This window comes from Varroa destructor, unplaced genomic scaffold (assembly GCF_002443255.2).
Source record: "Varroa destructor unplaced genomic scaffold, Vdes_3.0 BEIS01000002.1, whole genome shotgun sequence".
NCBI classification, from domain to species: Eukaryota; Metazoa; Arthropoda; class Arachnida; order Mesostigmata; family Varroidae; genus Varroa; species Varroa destructor.
Window position 1 is genome coordinate 54,263,117 of NW_019211455.1, and position 18,845 is coordinate 54,281,961.

At 41.8% G+C, this 18,845-nt stretch overlaps 1 protein-coding gene across 12 annotated transcripts in view; it reads left to right on the forward strand.

Annotated features, from left to right (window-relative positions):
- Positions 1 to 18,845, forward strand: part of Dys (Dystrophin) — a 252,876-nt gene that overhangs the window by 53,702 nt on the left and 180,329 nt on the right. For all 12 annotated transcript variants that reach the window (XR_002670685.2, XM_022790388.2, XM_086981254.1 and 9 more), the window contains one exon: positions 390 to 559. Coding sequence is in view for 11 of the 12 variants with exons in the window: in XM_022790388.2 (XP_022646123.1) it covers positions 390 to 559 (170 nt within the window). In the remaining variant the exon portion in view is untranslated. The remainder of the gene's footprint in view (positions 1 to 389; positions 560 to 18,845) is intronic.

Sequence of the window (18,845 nt, forward strand, 5' to 3'; positions counted from 1 at the left end):
AACTACCTAAATGTACCTAGGTGCCTGAACATCGTATACTTCGCCCGGTTCCTAACAATAAGCCAGTCGTTAAAAATCGAAACAAATAGGAAATATAAGGAAATGCAATTAACAGATAGAGGTACTCACTTCGACAAGACCTACGCGTTTTCATTACGATATATACAAGGTACGATTACGGTATAAGTTATGCGAACGAATAAGTAGTAGAATCATGCACTACTCATATGGTCGTAGGTATACTGGCTTATGTTTATGGTGCGAGAATATAGAATGACATATTTAATATTTGTTTCTTCTTTTTTCCTGGTGTTATTTTTCTTTCCGCTTTCATGTTTTTATGGGCGTGGACTGGGCGGGCTGAAACAACTTTGCTGATTATCACGCAGGTGCTGGTGACGTACTTCCACAGATTGAGGGTAGCATGGGTCTGGCTGAACTTTCCGATGAACTCGGCGAACTGGAGACGTGGGTGGGGGCCCAGCACAAAAAGATACTCGAGATCGTTGTCGACTTTGGTGTTGATGATAGTGTCAAAGAGGCCCTGCAAGCCTACAAGGTTAGTGCGTATATATTACGCAGATTGCGTTAAGTTGCGTATTTATTATTTAAAAATAAAATATTTAGTCGGTGTTCGATGGGTATTTTCTATGCATCCATTTACTTCACTGAGTCTAAGACACAGATGTATAAGTCTTTGAAAAAACTAAGAGATACATCAGAAAATTTAAGAAAAATTAGAAAAGACCTGCCTAATTTGAAAAACCGTTGTAAGGTAATGGTTAGCTATCTTTATATATCAATTGAATTTCCATAGCAAGGTATAAATAGTTATATTTTGTCAGCAAGCTTAATAATATGTTATATTTACGGAATTTTGGTTGATTGAGTGATTGAAAAGGTTGAGAGCAATGAATTAGATGTGGGACAAGGTATTTTAGATTAGAGCCTTAATTTTTCAAGTCCTTTTCTTACCTTTTTGATCTTATTCATAATGTGATGGGAGAAAAAATTGTCGACCTCTATTAAAAGGTATAAGGAAAGTAGACTATAAAATCTGCAGTGAACTGCTGGTTAGTGCATGCCGACCCAAACTGTCGGGTTTATTGCCGTTTGGGCCGAAAATGATGAATTGGAATAAATACTTCTGAGATTAGGGTAGGTGTCGTTCCCGAATTAATTCTATAACAGAAGATAGAACTCGGAGCCCACTGTAGCTCTGTGACCTGGCGTCTTGACTATACCCCGTTGTTTAGTGACCTTGTGAACATACGGAATATCAAATATATTCTTTCAGATTTATTAAAATCTTATTGAAATAGTGTAGCTATGCCAGACGATAAAAGACCCATAACTAGGCATAGTCCGAGGTTTTTCTTCGACAGACATGCCTCTTTTTAAATACAGTCTATGACGTGAAGTCCAGGCAGTGGGTCACTTTTCTACGTTTTTACTGTCAAAAGGTTACATATTTCTCTGCCTACTCGCTACATAAGCTTATAATACTTATGTCAGAACAAATGTAATAATCTGTTAACGTAATGCAACAAAAACTTGTCTTTACGAGGCTGTTTGCTCGGCTGGCAGGTTTTGATCCAATAAGTAATAAAAAGACTAATACATAGAGTTATATTATTCCTTTTTCTTTTTGAAAAGAAGCTCGTATAGGCGACAATATTTTATAGCCGCACGGTGACTTCCATATAATAGATATAGTGCTACATATTTATATAATAACTGGTTCTGATACGTGCCGTTTGTCCCCATCAAACATCGTGCCATCAAAACATCCCATCAAAACATCGTGCCTTATTTTTGGTGAGACACGCACGCCACTAGAAATATACGGTAGTGTTTTTTCTATCGATCACCGTCCGAGCCAGCTCTGCTGTTCTCGTCGCAGGCGTGTCTTTGAACAGAAGCTGATAAAGCGAGGTTGCCGGCGTTTTGAACGCCGTCTACTTGTGGCGTTCCAAGCAAAGCTTTCTAGGGAAATTCTAGACAAAGTCTTCGCGAATTCGTGACACGCGTTAACAGCTACGTACACTGCAGGAATAAAGCAACACACGGCGATAACGAAGCTTTAGATGACGCTCACAACCAGACTGGTTGAGATCCAGCGACTTCCCTAAGGCTACCTAGTCATGGGTGGACGAATTTTTTCTACATAGCGTCTGCGGAAGGGATATATCTATGTATCGCTGGTTCAAACCGCGCGCTGAAGCTCGGCAGAAAAAGCAGCTTCTAATCTGTAAAGTGTCAATAGGACGATTGAATCGCAATCTATTTCTTTTGTTTCTTTTTTTTTTTTAAGTATACGAAAGCGTATCGTAGTTTTCGCTGAGGTTTCACCATAAAAGTTTGAGAAGAGCCATATGGTCAACTTCATGAACCCCCTTCCGCTTGCGGGTAAGATATAGACATGCGTTAGCCTGAAATTCGAATTCGTTTTCACAGGGAACTACTCGCGGAAGTTTGAACTTAGTCTTACTTATCTCAGTCATCTCACTTAGTATGTTAAGTATCGATAGATATATGAAATTTGTTTTCAACGTTCGGGAAAAAACACAACGTCCGTTATATTGCTGACGAGTAACTTGTCCGTTCATCTTCTCGATTTCCATGCGCGGAAAACAGCGCAGTCCTTTATAATTCTCAAATTGGGTTCACTATTAGATTCAGATCCTACATACCTGTGTGCTAAAATATTTGTCGTCCTCTGCTATGGGAAGTTTCAATTCCCAAGTTCTGTGATCTCGTCCAGAGAATTAGTGCCATGTCAACCTATTGCTTGCTAACGATCCATTTCGACGGATGGATGAATTTTGAGTAGATTTAATAAAGCGGCTGAAATAGAATAGGCGGACTTTAAGTTGGGTCAACAAACTTCGAAAAAGATCAGCCGACAAATATGCCACGGTTCGAAGAGCTAATAATCCCTTTTGGCAGCTAGTACAATTTCGAGTAAAATGGCATATGCATTAATTTGCCACATTTGCCCGTTTGTGCACCGTCTGCTAAAAGCTATCTTGTCAATGCTACTTCAGGCAAAATATCTTAAGAGGAGTAGTATCGAGATGACGGAAACGCATGGACAGCTACCGTGAAGGTGCTAAGCCGAGTTGAACGGGTAAAAAGTACGTTGTAACCTTAGTTGACATAGCCGTGCGGATCCCTCAACCTATTTTCCACGGTAGGACTAAACTATATTAGTTCGACGTTCTATGCGTGTAAACTGAACATCGTCGACACTGGAACCTCGTGATGATCATTTGTGATGTAGATGATCAGTTTGTATGAAGCTCTCCTGTAGGCATATTGCTTTTGAGAGGCAACGCTTCCTTATGTTGAGTGCCAATTCTGCAACACTGCATCCACCAGAGCGGGTTTGTGTTTCATCCTCCATTACCAGCGTTCACCATTGTTACCTCGTTAGCTGTGCAAAGTCAATCGTCCTCTATAGCGGCGACTAAGCTACAGAAGACCATTAATGCAATACCAATGCGACCGAAAGCTTTTTAGGAGTCGGACACCTAGACAAACTTGTTGTCGTCATAGGTTTCTATTACTGCAGAAGTTATCGATTTTTCAAGCCAATAGAAAACGCTGAAGAAACACTTAAAACACTGTGTAGAAGTAGCAATACACCCTGTCGATCATTATAATAGTGTCAGAGTAAGATTGAGAAGAAGATATTTCATGTCAGACTCGAGTCATTATACGAATACGGTTCGGTATCTTCTGTTCCATGATAATTTCCTGCTGTTATTAGTATTGCTAGTTTCTCAGCGATACAAAACCCTCACAACGAAGAAACTAACCGTGTCGTAACGGGAACGTAACTTGTTTCATTGCGGTATGGACGGTCCCGAAAGCACTCGCTGCTGCTATTTGTTCATGTTCGCCGTCTGTGCTCAAGAAACGGAAAGCTTAGAGCCAATAGCTGCTACAGTACCTGTTTCTATTGCAAATTTGCGAACACCCATTAGGCCCACTTTTGTAGCTGCCAACTTAGCATCTCTAATCTTCACCTACAATTGTTAGGTTCCAGAGATTATCTTCATCTCTTATGTTCTGGCACGCTGCACGTTACGCTACGACAATAAGGTTCTGTTCTATGTTTGAAATTAAAACTCGTCTGAAACAGGCAGAATAGAACTCCTGTGAGCGAGTGCCTTTTTAAAAGCAAGATCATTTACCAATAAGAGATGATTATCTAATGTAATATAAAACGTGTAACATGTGTTTTAATATTAATGATCAGTTCGCGCAGGTGGAATTTTCTGTCTACGACACTTTGTTTATCATAGATACGATTAGTAAAATGGGTTCGGTTTTGAAAGCGAGCTAAATGCGGATTCTAAGAACGAACGACTAACAATAGCTGAAGGCCCAGCAGCTGTTATTTTAGTCAGACGGGACCGGCTAACTCGGTGTCTTGCCAAGTATGTCTGGCTGACTGGATCATCCTGATACTTTCGTAGTGATTACGCCCAATCGAAAGTCTCGGGCTGCTTCATTGAAACTGTGAGCTTGTCCTAGAAATAAAAAATATTCGTAGATCGCCATTAATATCAGTACGCATGGATGATATAGAACAACAAGTTGCCTCAATATGATGATATGTAAGGACGATATGTCAAAACATACAATTTTTAGTTTTAAATATTGCGATACCTTTATCATATCGAGGCAACTTGTTGTTCTATACCATCCACGCGTACTGATATTAATGGCGATCTACGAATATTTTATACATATATATATATATATATATATATATATATTTCTTTTTTCCAGTGCTGACTGAATTCTCACTAAAAACATCCAGTCTGCCTTTGGTTGCGCTTCCTTTAATTTCGTTTTCAGGTTAGCTTCGTATTGTTGCAACTTGTTCCAACGACTAACTATTCTATTGAGTTTACAGACGACATCTTCTTCATCATTTCAAAGCAGCAACAGTATTACTCCGTTGACACCGAGTCGTATTTTTTTTACGCGTACAATCATGTGAATTTTTCCCGTGCGCACTTCTCCTTCTTCTCGATGTGATTTGCGAAATCCTCAGCGGTCGTCGAATTACATCAATGAGTCATCAATTTGATCGTCTCCTATTGCCCTTTTCACCAACTATGTACCTTTTTTGCTCTAGTCAGTCTGCCCTTTCTATCGCACGAATTTTTATAGCCACTGGGTAAAGCGAAACCGGTACGTCGGCGGGGTATTTGAACAAAAGAACAGGAGACCGCGCACCTATCATTAGTGAGGAGTTGACTGCAGCGTTGTTAGTATGACAGACGAAATGGCGCACTCTGGCGATCTAATCGACTTCGTTTGGATTCCTTTTCATGAAGAATAGAAAGTAAGAAATTTCGCTACGTAACGAAATTGAGAAGCTGTAAAGTAGTCAATGCGATACGAGTATTTGGGCGACACATTTGGCCATTATGGTTTACTGTTTGGTATTTGATGGCTAGAAGTAAGCCCGTTTTTTGAGCTAAAGACAGGATGGCAACCTGCTTCAGCATTACACGCATTTCCTGGCTTGGCGATAGACCTATTAGAAAGGAAAACATTAAGCTGGCCCAACACAATATACCTAGCACATACACTTGAAGTTTTCGTAGCATCAGAAAAGTTATTGCAACAAATGAGTAAACAAGTCAAAACATAAGGTGGCGTTTCCTTCTCAGGATAAATAAATATGCATTTCTGAAAAGATAATACTGAACGAGTCAAGGAGCTGGGTGGATTCGGGGGTACCATCGCCGTAAAAACAAAAAGAAGCATATTTTTCCATTCTAAACCGCTGTTTAACATTAATATCAATAAGAATCACATTGCATCCGCTGCAAGTAAATTGTTAAGCATAGTGGCCACGATGCCTTGCCCTAGCCAGCGCAATCAAGTTGAAGTTATTAGGAATCTAATATTTTGAACCCATGATTGATCAGGAGTATTGAAAAAAAAAACATTATACTATATGAAATTATCAAGTATCGTTAGTTTTGGTCATGTATTGTTCAGGCTAAATTAATAACAATTTATTTGAGTTTATTTTCGAAAAGTTGACCTTTACACTCTTCAAATTTCTTAGTTTTTTCATTACCCTTTAAGCTAGTTTCTCGGAACGAGATGAACAAAATGATCGAGACGGAACATAAACGGCTTTTTCTTTCTATTTCTTATCTTATTTATTGTAGGACAATCCGAGGGGTCTTTTTTTCTAGCATTTTATATACAATAAGTGAGCCTATATTAAGGTGTTTGGCCTAGACGCATAGTTCTGTCACTGGTTATTTTTTTATATTGTTTTACGAGCCAGGCGGTGCGGCCATTGGAAAACTAAAATAAGTTCTCTTGTGCAACTTTTTAAAAAGGCTCTGCTTGACAGAAAAATATGGCGATTTTTACTAAGGGCTAAAATAGATGTTTGCCCACTATGTCAACTGTAACGAGTAGTCTTGGAAGTGCCGTGTCTTTTCTAATTCCACAGCCTTTCTAACGTCTTGGGCAAAGACATGCATGATTTTTAAGCAGACGTGAGACTAGCGCCTATCCAGTGTGCCTTTTCAAATCCAATAATATATTTAAACTCTAAAGGTACGTACACACTCTTTCGTATTTCTGTGATCATCTCACCGACGCGCGCTGTAGCTAATGCTACTTCAAAAGAGAAATTTGATTTAGGGATGTCGTACATCTCTAACTAAAGGGGTGCAGAAATAATCGCTTACAACTGTTAGCCCTTTGCTGGTACGCTGAGAAAATGGAGAGAGACCCTAGCACCTGCTAGTCGTCAGCCTTTATCCGACTAGGAGTGAGGCCTAATGACCGTGGAGTGATTTCTTCCCGTTACGTGATCGTGTCGTGAGTGTTCGGGTCGTAACTGACTGTGCGCAGCCTAAAGATTTTAAGGGGACGTCTAAACCAAAAGCTTCCCCCTTAGCTTCCCCATAAAAAAAAATCCCCCTAGCTTTAATAGGCATACATACCGCTATTTATGGTTGTTACAACGATGAAATATGAAATAAAAAGCAAAGATGCCGCCGGAAAACTTAACTTCGCACTGTAGTCCTAAGTTTCCACTAGTTCCTGACAAGGGTACTACAATGCATATTTTTGGTAGAATTTAGGCAAAAATATCATACAGCTATCTTAGCCTTTTCTCAAAAATAATTTTATGCTAATTAATGATTATGTAGGAAACATGAAAAAGATTGTGGAGCGATCCTCTCAGGGCGAAAATATTATGAAGCTTACCGTGTTCTGCGAGGAGTGTACACACCTAAAATGAATGCGTGAAGCTTACGTGAATCCGATGCTCCCCAAATTTACTGTTCGCCATAGTATCTATTTCATCGTATTAATTGTTTGGTAAAACCCATTAATGCGCAAAAAAACTTCGGAAGATTTACGTGTTCCGGTCTTGAGGTTTTAAGGAATCAGGCTTTTAGCGAATGATTTATGTCATAAGCAGCCAGAACCTATAAGCACCCACACAGGATGAATGAAAAGGACGTGTCTTGCTATCATCCTGCTAAGTCAGATGCGTGAGCCGATAGCGATAGCAGCAGAAAAAGAAGACACGACAGAATTGGGCCGCTGTGGAGGCTTACGGGAGCTCCCAAGAGGATCTTCTGCATCTGAGATTAAATCCATAAAGAGGATGTTATCTATATCGAGAACCAGGGTCTCTGCTCTTGCGTAACAATTTTCCTATGGTCGTTCGACTATCTCGCTTTTATGCGACTACGCCAACGTTATAGATGTCTCTCGCAAGAGACCTCTCAGTGCCTCAGGGTTAAGGATCTAAAAAGAGCCTGACAAGGGGAAAAATGTTCGGATATTGTAACACGGATTGCGTCGACAAGTCCTTCTTTGGTTTAATGGCCCTCCGATGTAAGACTTGCCTTATTAAATTTATATATATATATATATATATATATATATATATATATGCAGAAGTGTATGTAAATGCTTGGGGATTCTTATATGTTTATAAACGGGTGTCCATCGGCACCTCTCGAGGCTCTCTGGGTATCACCAAGCGCTGAGTTGAATTACACTTTAGGAGCTGTCAGAGGGGTATGATGGCGCACATTAACTTTCTGGTCATTTCCGACAATTCCCCAATCTTGGTGAAGGTTAGCTCGACCGAATGCATTTTTGTGAGCTAGCACGGTGTGGCCACGTGGGTAAATGTTCCGGTAGGCTCTTGGCGTAAGCCTATTCTATGTGAGAAGACCTCTAGATAGGGACGAAGTTCTTTGCAGGCTGAAACGAAATGGGGCCGACATAGTTGTAGTGGCAGTTTGCGCGATTGCAGACGACTAACTTCACCCGTGACTCTTCATACTGCTTGCAATTTTTACTCGAGTGTCATTACTGTCTGTGCTTAGTTTCATAATGGCTACAAAGCGGGGATAGAACATCCCGGGCCTACTGCTTTGTTATTTTAGCGCACCCATTAAGTAGCAGTCACGAAAAGGAGCCTACCCGACTTCGCTCGTTGTATTTGATTTCTAGTTATTTCGGCCTTATATCTTCAGCATCAAATCTTTATAAACATACATACAGACACGGTGAGATCTTCGCTCACGACCAACTCATTCTGAGCACCTTTGAAGCCCGCTATGCGACTGCTCGAGTAAATACTATGCTTACTACCGAGTTTTAGCATGACCCCTCGAAATGACCAGAGGCTTTGGTATTTCTCATATCCCAATTTTGTTCTTTCTCTTTCTTGCTGACGGTCTTTCAGACCATTCGCAATATGCAGAGAGAGAATCTCAATGACAATGATTGGGTTCTTTAGGCCTGACACCTACCATACATACGCCATCGTTCTATCAGACATACTCGGGATTACAAGTGGAGAGCCCTAGAGAATTTACAATTTCCTCTGCCAACTAGATCCCTTAGACATGATTTTCTGCAACCTAGGAGGAGATAGTACAAGCTCTCCTTGCGTAGCCCTTTTAATTCGACCAAAGGGAACCAAACATCTTTTGCCACCGTTACTGGTAGAAGGAGCATATCCAACGATAGTAGAAGAGAGACTGTTTCAAATCAGAATCGTTTGCCGCAGCGGTGATGATAGTGTAATGACAGTCTTAACGGGTAGAAGCCAAGTGGATACACTGCCCTATATACTCCAGCTTTAGCAAGTCTTGGAGACCTGCTCAGCGATATCATATCAGTTCGATCCTATGTAGGTCGCCCCGCTGCACTGCGGGAAGTTCTCATTAAAAAGTAAAGAAGAAACTAGCTAGATTCGGGAAATGGAAGCAAGAGGAAGTAAGGCGTAGAGACATGTTCTCGCGCGTCGGTTGTCGAAGGTGTCTGAGTACCCTCTAGCCGATAACTACTCGGCCAAGCTCCGTTTGATCTGAACGGCGTTGAGATATTGCTGAGATGACGGCAGAACGTTAAATTCGACTTGAGATGAATGTTAAAGTCTGAACTGTTTGCAAGGACGGAAAATGAAAAGGTTCTAGAAGACAAATATATATGTATGATTGATAAAAATACATGCCTACGTGTGTTTCGATTATCGTGCCGACAGCAAAACTGGTCGAGTCTTACGGTGTTTGAACCAGATAGGATGACGTCTACAATGCGGTTGATGCAAAGAACGGAGTTAGGCAAGTTTAGTGTTTCGATAACGACTTCAATAGCCGCTACTATATCTTATGCACATACTATATCGCATACCTAATAATAAACTGTAGGTTGAAGCATGAACGTATTAAAAGCACAGTAAACGGTTAAAGCCACCAATATTAAAGTATATCATCAATACTAAAGTATTAATTTCAACAAAAATATTAAAAAAATATCATTCGTGGGTCCTGTATTGAATTGTTAGAATGATTACTGTGCTAGTACTTTCTAGAAGAAAAAAACCCATTTGACCTGTAGATCTGCTCTTTTTTGCAAAGGCGCAATTGCCAAATGTTTGCGGCACACTCGCTGAATTACCTAAAAATAATTATAAAAATAACCTTCAAAAATCTAAAGATATCAAAAACAGAAGGTAGCTAAACAACCATGCGCGCCGTGTGTCTCAGGAAAGAGGAGACGTTTATTCTTCCAGATGAGTTTCATTTACATGTATATATATATATATATTCTTTATACCCTTGAAACTCGTCATTGTTACCAAGGGCGTATGTATCGCTCTTGTAAATCTATTCCTTTCCAATCTGAACCTGTACTGACCTCTATCGCACTTTTTGAGACAACTCGCTTGTTTTGTGTTACCTGATTTTTTAAGAAATCGTTTCTCACGTCTTGCATTTGCTGTCCTTTCAAGCTTCAAGAGTCGAAAACTTAGGAACCTTTTATCGAAGCATTCTGCACTTGTGAAGCATTCGCGTATACGTGTGACAGTATAAGCTAAAGTAATAGTTGAAAAAATACTCTTCGTCGGATTTTTTATAACGACTATTATCTCACTTAACGGCTAGTGCCATCTCACTGAAAATATGGTATTATCTTCTTTGATTTCGTTACTACTACCCGCGGTTATTGGCAAATTAAGCAGATTATGCCAAATATCATACGAGCCAGAAATAGACTCGCCCTCAACCCTACCTTTGTACTTACGAAGGCGTGCCTAATTCCTTATTAATGCGTCGACTTGGCCGGCTTCTGAAGGTTGTTTTATCACCAAGCTTCGGGTGTTAACTTCTTCTCAGATCCACCACGTCTGCCACAGACACCGCCACAGATCGACAAGTCAGTTCGGTCCTAAGTTATCGGGTTGTCCTAATGCGATGTGTCGACACAGTTGCATTCTTTTAGAGCGCAAGCGAGATCTTTTATCTATTCACTGCAATATGTCAGTCGCATCTCTAAGTGCGAACGGATGCCCGCTTAGCTCGCTTGTATCAGCATGGAGAATAACCAAGCAGCAAGGCACCACGCTGTCTAAATCGCGCCTCTTCTCAAATCCAACAAGGAGCAGGTGGCTCCTCCTGGCGGGCCCAATGCGGGCTTGGTCCAGGGCACTAGATCGCTGCTGCTGCCACTGGCCATAGCAAGGGTGGCCAACCCTCGACTCGACGATGCTCTGCGCTTGGCGCTCGACGGTGCTTGCTTGCTCCTAGGCTTCGAGCAACGACGGAGACTTGCTGTATCGCTGTGTACAGCTGCATCAGGTATCTGCGCTTGCAGCTTCCTCATCGGTATTCTTGCATATCGTCTGCTTGCACCACCACTCCGGATAACTTCAGCGCCCCCTACGATGCTCTGACTGGTGTTCACTCACCGAACAGCCGAACCACCCGAGCCCCCAGCAGCAGGAGATGCGCGTGAATCGAAAGGAAGCAAGCATCGGGTGTTAGTGAGTAGATCCTTCCGTTAAAAAAACATCAAGAACAACTGAGCGACGATGGCTAGTGGTAATTCTCAACGCGCTGTGAGCATGGCCTTGGCAATCTGACGCGACGCCAGCAAGAGGACGGCGTGACGTGAAGCCGTTGCTATCTGAATGCTGCTAGTAAGCGACGGTGTGGTGGTGACGTTCAACGGGGCACCGTGGCCGGCCTGCGGATCGAGGACGTGTGCCTGGCCTCCTAAGTGCCAGGCACGCAGTTTCGTTGCCGGCCAAAGATACGCGGTTCATGTGACCTGAGCTATGTGGAACGCATTTAGCGAATGCACGAATTCGTATCGACCGAGTTCGAAGACTTGTAGTAGCCGTGATTGTCGATGACGGCGATGACAAGCATAATCAGCAATGATATTGTCGAGAGGGAACACTGAGGCTCGACCGTACTATCTAGTACCAGAGCGGGTAGAAACAAAAAAAGACGGTTAGTTAGTAAAGCTAAAGCGACCACGCAAGTATATACCAGACAGGGTTAATGAGCCGTGTGCGCTGCGCGTGTCATCGATTAGAAGATACAATTATTACATTAGGTTACGCTTAAGCTGGTGTTACGCCTCTAAAAGTAGAGGGATGTGTCAGGGGAAACGATAACGGAATCCTTGCTCCCCGATAACTGCTACGCCGTGGTAACGTGAGAGCGACGTCGGCAGTATGGCCATGGATATCACATTGAAATATAATTCGTATAGACTCTAATAACCAACATGTTGAAATCACCTTATATGAATCGCTGCACGAATTGGGTATGTGCTTTCGACGGGAGCACCTGGCTCGCAAATTGTCGTTGCATTGTGTTATCCCACGTTACCAGCGTCGTACCTCTAAAATTGGCCGTGTAGGGCAGAGTATCTGCTGAAGACCATCGTTGCCTTTTCGGACTAAGATAGAAGGTAGACCGTGCAAGAAGTCCATTGCGGAATCTGCCCCTCGTTAAAGCGAACTACGGGGACTATGCAGTGGTTCGCGCAGGTTTCGGCATCATTTCTAGAAAGAAGTCGCCTGACTAAGCTCATCGTCGCCGGAGAAAAGTATTGAAAATACCGAGTTCTCTTTTTAAAGAAGAGAGGAACATCAGTACGAAACAGCGGTGGTTTTGCTACCCCATCCGATTACAGGACGCAGTATTTGTGCCTGAGTGCGCGAACATTGTGTTATCTGACGAGTGCCGTCTCAACCACTAATTAAAAGTGCGTCAGTAAGTGCAAGGAGCTTGACACCACTAGAAAGCAGTGAATGTGTCTCTAGGTCATTATAATCCGTGGGTTTCATGCTGTTTTGTAACGCAGGTCTAATATTGTGTACTTCTTTCTCACCGACTACTGGGGATTCCTCTATCGGACTGAGTCAGATGCACCTTTCACCGTGGTACCGTGGATCTCCATACTCGCGTCGTCACTACATTGTATCCTGGATTTAGTGTCTGTGTACAGCATCTAACGTTTTTCGGCCTGCAGCCTTGTGGCAAGACACCTTTTTCTGCAAAAGAAAAAAACCGCGAAATAGAAGCGCGCCTATGGTGTTTAGTGAGTTATGATATGTCAGTGTTAGCTGCCTAAGCTAGGTCGGGTTGCGAGTAGCCCGTTTGCCAACAAGGAGTATTACACTGGCAATTTTAGGTAGAAAGAGGATACAGCGAATGCTAGAGAATACATTCTACTAGACGAACAGTGCTGCCACGAGTGTCGACAGGACGGACGGGACGACGAGAACGTAAAAATCCTACCCTCAAAAAACTTACTCTTGGAACAGCTGAGAGCCTAGCTAACGACCAGCGAAACTACCGTCGGCAACCAAAGCCCTGTCTACCCAGCTATAGCACCCAGAGGAGGTAAACCAGCAAATAGTGAAAGGTAGACATTGATTAGGAATGGTCCGAATAGACAAGGCTGTTTTGTAAAATAGGATATTTCAAAGGGACGAAATGGGGAGTTTCATAGAACCCTCGTAAGGTAATGGCAATACAGAGCTTAAATTTGAAAAAAAAAAAAATTCTACCCCTTTGCATCAATTGGTTGGTTAGGCGTCCCTCGGTATCTCGCAGATAGAGCTCGGGACCTCTAATTACAAGTCAGAAGATTACGAAGGAATCAGTAGATAGGAAACACCAGCTGGAGCGATGTATGCTACACGTGCGCCACTTGACCATGACGATGACCAAATGAGTCAACTGTTTTCAGGGATGCCACAGGGTTTAACACGTTAATTGGTAACTTTAAAGAGTAAAAGATTACAACGCGTGACAGCATAGTGTCACATTAAAGCGCTAAATTCCATAATGTTTCGCATCAATAATCAACCACATATAGAATTGTTTCAGGGTGCGCTTTTTCTTTCAACAAAGCCACCAGTCACTCGCCATATACGTCTGATCTCGTCTTTCCTCGTATCTCGATTGGCTTTTTTTCTTTCACTCTCAGAACTAACGTAACCGAGCCCCGCCCGTCCGACCGGCCTGACCCTGTATGTCCAGCGACACCATAAAAGCTCGGTGGTAAATGGAGAAATTCTAATGCGTGTGTGCGGTTTCGACTCACATTTCGATCAGGTTCCGTCGCGACAGTGGGTACGAAAGAACCAGCGGTATGTGAAACCTCGTGAAGAGAATTAACTCGAGTCTCTTAGGGATTCTTTACGAATTTTTGAGGCAGCAGGCAAACCAGCAAATGCTGCTTTTTGGTTTCCTTTTTATCGATGCTGACCAACTTAGTTTGTGTTAACGCTGTGATCCGTTCTGTTCTGCGTAGGGTGTGCCTTTGTAGCCAGTGCAGTATGTGGCGGCCTTGTTGGACTCTAATTCTTCGCAACATTTTCCTTTGAACTTCCTTTGGCTTATCCCTGTCTCGGCCTGCCGACGATGGCCATCTGCGTAGACCTTCTCGGCCGATGCCTGAGTCATAAACATTGCTTGTGCTAGCATTGCCTCTAGTATTGTGCTAGTATGATAACGATGCCAAAAAGACGAAGTGTACTATTTGACGGTGGTGGCAGAGTGTACATATTGCGGATAGATGCACAAATCGACAGTGGAGCCATTTTGAAACCAGATATAGCAGAAACACTTGTACGTCATTTTTTAGATGTAACTGCTACTGTGTCATCAACAAATCTAACCTTCTCCCCACCCCACTTTTGTCGGGAAAAAATCGCCAACCGCCAGTTCTTCGTCTGGCTTTTACGACCGCAGTGCCACGATCACATATCAGGCAGCAGTGTTATATCCTGAATATCCAAAAGACAGCTCTAATTTAGAGAAGGCTATATCCAGCTCTAGCTCGGTCTTAGCCAGAGCTAATAGCATGGAGTAACGGCTAACGTTTGAATGTGCCAACACCATCACTTGCCGCGTGCAGATTAGCATTGACTTTTGGTGACGGTGAGCCGGGAATCGTAGAGTCTACTCTACTATGTTAGAGTTATTTTGTAATGGAGTATGGGCCTACCATTGTTCCAGCCCCTAAAAAGTATGACTTTTTCGTTTTCTATGGCAGACCAAAGTGGTATCTCTAATCGACAAGCTGCGATCCGACCACTGCTTTGCAGTCACCGAGTGCTTAGCCAAAACGTGTAACGTGGGTAGTGTTATGATGATCCCACGCTAAATAGCCCACATGGTCGAGCCGCCGTGGCTCAGCCCTCTAGGGGCAACTAACATGAGAGCTCACTGCGTGGACAGGGGGCCGGATCAAGTGGAAGTGGTGTTAGTAATGCTACTGGAAAGAGCGGCACTAGCTGTAGGAATAGCAACTGAAAGCGACGGGGCGTCTACATACCGTCTATTGTCATGGCTCTACGGGAGCAAATTTCTGTTGATGTCCGCTTCCAGCTTCCCAATACATTTATGTTCAGTCTAGATAGTCTATGTTTGGCCCGTTCTACCAAGGGCTTGAGGAAACCTCGTCGTGTTTGGTCCCAGGAATTGTAGTCATTTCCGCACTGATTTCGCTGTTATATCGCCTATATTCTGTATTTGGTGTAGTTGTGTGCTTTGTAAGCGGAGGGGTGAGGTGCGCTATGAATGGCTGACATACAGTGCGTACCATACACCGCGTGAATAGCTAATACTGCCAACTAAGTGTGCTTCATTCACTGCTAGAGCACTCTCCAGCTCTCCACATATATAGTTACTATTAACGGCCATGGGTTGTTGTACTGGTACCTGTTACATTTCGTACATAGCAGTAAACAGTCATAAGAATGTCGTCGTCGTCGTGGTGTCTCCGGCATGTGAACTAGCTACTTAGCAATGACAGAACTATTAAAAACAAGAAACAGCGTAGACGACTTCATTCTGGTTACAACTTTTTTAATACAGTGATTTCAACTTGAAGAAAAGTGGAACATAATCGTTTTGTTTGAGGGCTCCGTGACCTAACTTCGGGAGAGACTTAAAGGCAAGATTTGCTCAAATCACAATTGTAATTTGCGCAATTTAAATGCTAGGCGCCGTTCCGATTAGGTGGACTTTCATAGCCAGTACCAATGTTAGATTTTGCATAGACATGCGGCATGATTCGTTGAATCATACTTAAATGCAAAATCAATCGTACAGTGGAAGGGCAAATAACATTACAAGCTCCCGATGACTAAAAGTATTGCATAAGCATGATATAAACATAAAAAACAATATGATTATTAGTAAGCGTTAATATAATGCGTTATACTTGTATGTGTTGACCTTAGAACACATCGGGCTTAGGGTGTTAACAGGTTACAAACGAATAAGTATGCCACGAAGTTCATGGTAATCGTCGGTCATATGAGTTGTCGACCTGTCTTCTGAGCTAGTTTTGCCTTTGGGAGGTTTGACCTTCTGGGCTTTATGTTTGTATTGATTCTAGTTGGATATGAATTTTCGGTATGTATATACGTATATATAGGATGGAGTAAACATTACTTAGGGATTTGAGTCTTTACTCTTTAGCCTTCTTTTTACTACATTCTAGAGTTCTGTTACTCAAACAAATGTAAAATAGAACTCTGGTACTGTTATGACTTCTTCACACTGTTAAAGGACTTTTGCCCCACCTATATGAAAATTGATATCATCTGTTTGTGAGCTGCGTCTAAATAATAATAGATCTTTGGGCGAATTTTTTTGCCTCTGCCTACAGAGACATGTTTATTTAATAATGATAATTTGCTCTAATCATTCAAATATATACATATATACGTAAAAAATTATCATTGTACTATTATCTTAGGATACACTACGGTGCGCGTTGAGCAGTGTATGATTATGCTTTGTTGAATTCGTCAAGTGTTTTTTCCCTATTTTTAGATTTTTTCTTGCTTTTTTTTTTTTTTAATTGCTGATAGGTTAAATAGGATTGAATGTATGTGATTGAGTAATTAACTGCTGTAGCAATTTTTTTAAATTTATATATATATAAAACATATAAAAATACATATATAAAAAAAGATTTATATAAACACACGTAACGTTGATGCAACAAGCGAATGCTCTTAACTTGGAGCCAAAGGTGAGATGAAAATCGGGTAAAGCGTGAGTTGTTGCCGTAGCACTGAAAAGACAAACGTAATACGTAGATAGTGTAAATAATTTATTGTCTGGGCTCAGCTAGGTGCTCAATAAAATCTTAATTTTGTACTTGGTTATAAAGATTCTATTCTTTCTATTCTACTCGGCAACTTCATCATGAGATTCAATGCGAAACCAATCGTTTTTTGTTGTTGACTTAACTGTCAATTAGTTTAGCCATCCGTCGCTGTATTCCGTATCTGCATCGCTGGATCGTCTCATCAGTCATGATGACTGCACTGTTTTTGATTACCGTTAGATCTACCACGTAGATATAACAAATGACGATCGGGAGCAATCATTCATTAACTATTAGCACTTTACTATTGGCGCATTCGAAATTAGCGGTATTCACCCATACCTATACATATTCGTATTGTCGTTTCCACAGTGCAGGATTTAGCTGATATTTTCGATGAGATCTGGCCCACTTACCTGCGTCCGTTTGTCGGTTCTCCGGCCATACAGGAGCGGCCGCCGACAGTGGCGCTTTTAGCGCGAGTAAATGGGAATATTTGTATTGATTTTACAGCACTTACCTGGCTCTTGGCAATTGGATCCTGCAATCTGTTAACATAAGCGGCTGGGCAACTAGATGTCGCCGGATCTTCGAATGTTCCCTGGCCAGTACTAAGTGAACTTCATAAACGAAGTTAATGTGCCGCACGTAAGCCAGGAAAGTGATCAAAGTAACTAAATTGGCCTTTCTAATCAGCCGAAACGTCTACAGACTCGCGATAGCGTAGTTTCTCACTACGAAGTACTGTCATGTGGAACAGCATATATGGGCAATTAGCAACGTTTGGGTATAGGTATCGTGTCGAAGGCATACTGACGAGGCCCGTAGTACATTATGTGCCATAATTTGGCATTAATTAAAATTTTATTTGAGTGTAGAAGAGATGTCGACGAGGAACGAGATTGCAACTTCACACGTGTAATGCTAATTGCTATAGGCAGGTATATTTACTATAGTGGTAATAGCTAATTATTATATATATAAATAATATATAATATAACCGCCACCCGAACAAATAACCGCATCTTGATGATCCTAATCTATATATTGTCGAACTTATAAACGTGAAAGCGCTATAGGCGACCTTGAGACGCTCATTTAAAGCTACGTATTACCAAAATATCAGAAAATGAATTAGACCTAAATTGTTCACCCAGGAACACGTATTGAGGTTTATAAACAACAAACCACACACGGCGCTATTATAGTAGTATGCCATTTGGACAATAATAATAATTGTTCACGATAATGATAAATGTAGTGCATCTCTAGTTTCGGACACTGAATTTGATTTTTCTGAATTCAGTATAGTTTCACTATGTGTTTTGTGTGGATAGAAGCCTATGTAGTCTTTATCAAGGTTTATAGAGTCCTCCTGTATTTGGTTTTGACGGGGTATTTGCTCGTTAGTGGCGCTTAACTAACCTCTCTATAAAATATGTGTTTAACTGAATCAATCTCGTGTTCAACTAATATTGATGACCACGGTTAGAGATTTTCGGGCGACGTTTCGAAATAACTTAGTTTGTCATTGCCATTCGCTGTCATCCGCTCGTCATTTCATATCTCCCGCTTTTTCAGCTGACTTGTGCTTTCCATCTGTGAAATAAAATAGCGATTATCTAAATTTGGCATAAGCATATTTTTACATTCGTAACTCTCAGGCTTGCAAGTGTATCTGTTGGCGTATGTCACTAAGCCTACATATATTTCTCTCTTGCAAAGTCCATCCATCCCCAAGGTTATCGCAGGCGCATCGACGAATCGAAATTGCGCTGGTAAAGAGATTCCAGCGTCGGGCCATGTAAGACCCTGTTTCGGCGCCGACGCAGATCCCGACCAGACTGACTGTGCTGGGAGCTTCGGTCTATTGCTTCCGTGGAGCTGGC